Source organism: Monodon monoceros, unplaced genomic scaffold, assembly GCF_005190385.1.
Source record: "Monodon monoceros isolate NGI ecotype Baffin Bay Population unplaced genomic scaffold, NGI_Narwhal_1 Super_Scaffold_16, whole genome shotgun sequence".
Lineage (NCBI taxonomy): Eukaryota > Metazoa > Chordata > Mammalia > Artiodactyla > Monodontidae > Monodon > Monodon monoceros.
In genome coordinates, this window is record NW_021703772.1 from 28,115,360 (window position 1) to 28,119,396 (window position 4,037).

Consider the following 4,037-nt stretch of genomic DNA (forward strand, 5'->3'; position numbering starts at 1 on the left):
CTCAAGGAAGAGTTGCAATTCAAGTCTGAAGGCGGTCTGCTGGCAGAATTCCTTCCTGCTCAGGAAAGGTCAGCCTTTGTTCTTTTAAGGCCTTCAGCTAATTGGATGAGGTCCACCCACATAATGGAGAGTAATCTGCTTTACTCAAAGTCTACTCATTTAAATGCTGATCTCATCCAGAAAATACCTTCCCAAAAAGAATCAGAATAATGTTGGACCAAATATCTGGGCACAGTGGCCCAGCCAAGTTGACACATAAAATTAATTAACCATTACAACTTGCTTTAAATCTTTTTTAAGAAACAAAACATTGCAGGTAAAGTTGATATCCCGTTTATACCTCTCCCTGGGCACTCCATTCAATAGCGATGATTTCTAAAATTAAGTCCTTTTTGTGACTCCAGGCCCCCTTTGACCCCATCACCTGAACTTCAATTTCTGGTTCAATGTGGGGTTGAGAATTGAAGGTATGGCCTCACCTTTGCCATCACCACACGTTCTTACCGGGACCTGCAGGCCATAGGAAGTTGTACCTGGGTTCTATAGAAACCTCCATCATGAGCCAGGAACCAGGTAGGTTCACGGAGAGTCGCTATGTTGAATGCACACAGAACTCAAACATAATCAGATCACAAGCCATCTTTGCTTGGATTTTTCTGTATAGCTAGACTCATCCACGATTACATGAGCTGTGTCTGTTTTATTGACACTTGCAAGGTTATGGCAAGAATAAGCAAATGATGAATATTGGAAAAGTGTGGAAGGAATAAGAGGTGTCAGATCAACTCAAGGTACAGTGTGCTGGCCTCCAGACAGCTTTCTGACCTGGAACCTGCTGGATAAGAGGCCTGCACACTCTCGGATCCCTTCCAGAGCCTAGGACTCCATGACTGGTATTAGGAGTGATAGCATCCCTAACTCAAATTCTCTCTGATTTGCTGCTGTAGCTTCTAGGTTCAGAGAGGCTGGGTCTTTCCAAAGGAAAACAGGTGCAGTGTAGCTGCAGATCCCTGCTCAGCTGGATAAGCCTTTAATCATGGAAAGAAGGCTACTAAAGAAGGAAATGAGAAAACTCCTGTAAGTCTGATTGAGAATAACTTACATTTACTGCACTGAGCATTTGGTGGGGTTTATGTCATAGATGGTCTGGATATTGGCAGTGGGGTAAAAACCTAAGGAAGAATCTGCTCCTGGGCTATAGGAGAAAGCCGGATGATCTGGCCTCTGTCTCCTGCCCAAGAGGCCTCACATGTGGTGCAAAGCAGGATGCTGAACCTCTTGGGAGGATGTGTCTGCCAGCAGCGTGCACATCCGAGGCATCCCCATTCTAGAGTCTAAGATCTGAGCCCACAGTCCCCGCCTGTGCTGGTCAGGGTATGCCTTTGAAAGGGCCCGACTGGTAAAAGATATAGGAGAGATTTCTGGAAAAATGTACCCAAGGGCCCAGCATTTAAATTGCAGACTCTGCTTCTTCTATTGTCAGGCTTATTGATTAAATAATTTATCTCCATTTTCTGCCCTCCGAACTTTGTTTTAAACACATAAAGAAAACATTAAGTTTTCCCATGGAAATTTTTTTCCTCCTGTGGTAGCTTTTCTTTGACTTGGTACTTTGTTAAGAGGTTGGTGAAAATCACAGACCATATAAAAAGAGGAGAAAAAGGTTATTATGTTCTATTTCATGATTATAGGCACAACAATAATACCCTTTTATTAGAGATCTTATCATAGTCTCCATTAAATGTCCTTTCTCTGCCTACTAAGGTAATTATCTTTTAACAAGTTCTTTAAGAAATGCTGCAATAGGGGCTTCCCTGGTGGCACAGTGGTTGAGAGTCTGCCTGCCGATGCAGGGGACACGGGTTCGTGCCCTGGTCTGGGAGGATCCCACATGCCGCGGAGCGGCTGGGCCCGTGGGCTGCTGAGCCTGCGCATCTGGAGCCTGTGCTCCACAACGGGAGAGGCCACAACAGTGAGAGGCCCGCGAACCGCAAAAAAAAAAAAAAAAGAAATGCTGCAATAAACTATGTATGAATTCACACATGTTTACATGTATGTGTTTGGAGGTCAACATAATAAAGAACAAGCCATGATTAGGAATGCCAGTTCCTCTACATATCTCATCCAAAGAACTGGAATTTCAAAACTGATATAAATATAATTTTTTATGTATATATAGTTTAATTTTACCCAAAGAATCTATTTAGGCTACTTTAAATAAAGTGTCTTGGAATTACAAAGCAAAATTTCAAGAATTTTTATCCATCTAGAATAGCTTAATGACTCAGAAGAAGGGCTCTTAGAACCCCAAAGCAAATTTATTCCCAGCATAGGAACTTGCCCAAAGTGTTTGGTAAAGACCTTGACAAACAGAACTGTCCTTATGTAACATTGTGAGATCGACCTTGGAGACCCCAGAGTCCTTTTGCCTATATCCATTCCCTCTTCTTGACTTTCCCAGAGTAGTACTCCTTTCTATTCACCTCCCAGGGCCCTTATTCTACCCTCCCCTTATTAAAAGTCTGTTAGGAAAGGATCTGATAAGGATACACTAAAGTGGAATCACTAATATGTTTTTACACATAACTCCTCCTAACGGTATTTGCATTCTAATGGGCAAAAAGCCTTCAGGCAAAAGAACACATCTGTATGGAATATCATATATCTGGAAGTTATCAACTTTGGACATCCTGCCTGAATTTAGCAAGGGCAGCAAGGGAATCTTTCTTTTAAATAGTGGGTCTCAATCCTTTCGGTTTTGTAATATCTGTTCTGCCTTTGGGGATTTATCATACTCCCTGCTTTCCTAGAAATTCGGTTCTATGTGAGTTTAATTTTACAATAAATGTGATTTGTTCATGATGGTTAGACACTTTAAACCTGCAAGGTAGCAGAATGGCTGTTTAAATCAAAATGAATATTAACTCAGCTACCAGAGCCATCGGTGACTTCGCTTGTATTTGGTGGAGGAGGGAGGGATGGGGAAGGAATGTTCTTCTGCAGACCGTGCTCCCATGTCTTTCCCTCTGGTTCAATCCTGCTCTCTTGCTTTTAAGGGGAGATTATATTGGCATCAGACTTCGGGAAAATGAATTTGACCCAAAAGGAAGAAGGCAACTCACCTTTCTAGATGATATGGTAAAGAAAGGCATGCTGCCACGAGTCACATCTGTGTCATACGTGTATTATGGGGACAGAACGGGGATCTAATATCTATCACAAGCAAGGCTAATCTTGATCCCCCCAGAATGTCCTCTTCCTCATCTTCTCAACCTAGGATTCTCCATGTGGTCTCTTCAACTCATTAAACTGAAAGCAAGAAGAATGAGAAAATTAAAGTCATGAGACTTTTGCTCTTTATTTACTATTAGGAGAGAAAAGATTTAAAAGCAAAACGAGTACAAGATTAAATGTGACAGACATGATGTTAAAAGCTTGTTGACAAGATTAACTGTCGTGTAGTTCTCAAATATAATTTTTTACCATTTATGGAGAAAACCAAATAATTGAATAATCCTAAAATCCTTTTTTATTATATTATACATGTTGAAACTCAGATTCATACTATGTAATCAAAGTTCACTTCACATAAATTAAGGAAGCTATGTAAAGATCTAATCCAAAAGAGATTAGTAAACCCTCAGCTTTTTTATGCTACCCATTTACTATTCTCGCACTAATGAGGAAGAAGAAATCACCTGTCTCTCCCTGCCCCCTCCCCTTCCCTGTCTGATTTCTCTGGAGCGGAGTGAGCAGTTAAGGCTTGGTGTTCTAAACTACTTCTCTGTGCACGTATTAAGTGGAGAAATTAAATTAATTAGATAAGTGCTTCTCAAACTTTAATGAGGTCTTATTACAAGACCGTTTTGATTAAGGGGTTCAGGGGTGGGGCTGGAAATTTGCATTTCTAATGAACAAACACGTGATGTCAGTGCTGCTGGTCCAGGCATCAATCTTTGTATTAGGCTTCAACAAGTGAGCACGGTCCTTCCTTCCTTCCTTCCTTCCTTCCTTCCTTCCTTCCTTCCTTCCTTCCT

General features: G+C 41.3%; 1 protein-coding gene across 1 annotated transcript in view; it reads left to right on the forward strand.

Moving 5' to 3' along the window:
• The first annotated feature begins 1,036 nt into the window (after nucleotides 1-1,036).
• Nucleotides 1,037-4,037, forward strand: part of CUNH2orf80 (chromosome unknown C2orf80 homolog) — a 12,563-nt gene continuing 9,562 nt past the window's right edge. Inside the window, exons 1-2 of the mRNA XM_029224552.1 lie at nucleotides 1,037-1,077; nucleotides 3,057-3,138. Of these exons, the coding sequence (XP_029080385.1) occupies nucleotides 1,037-1,077; nucleotides 3,057-3,138 (123 nt within the window). The remainder of the gene's footprint in view (nucleotides 1,078-3,056; nucleotides 3,139-4,037) is intronic.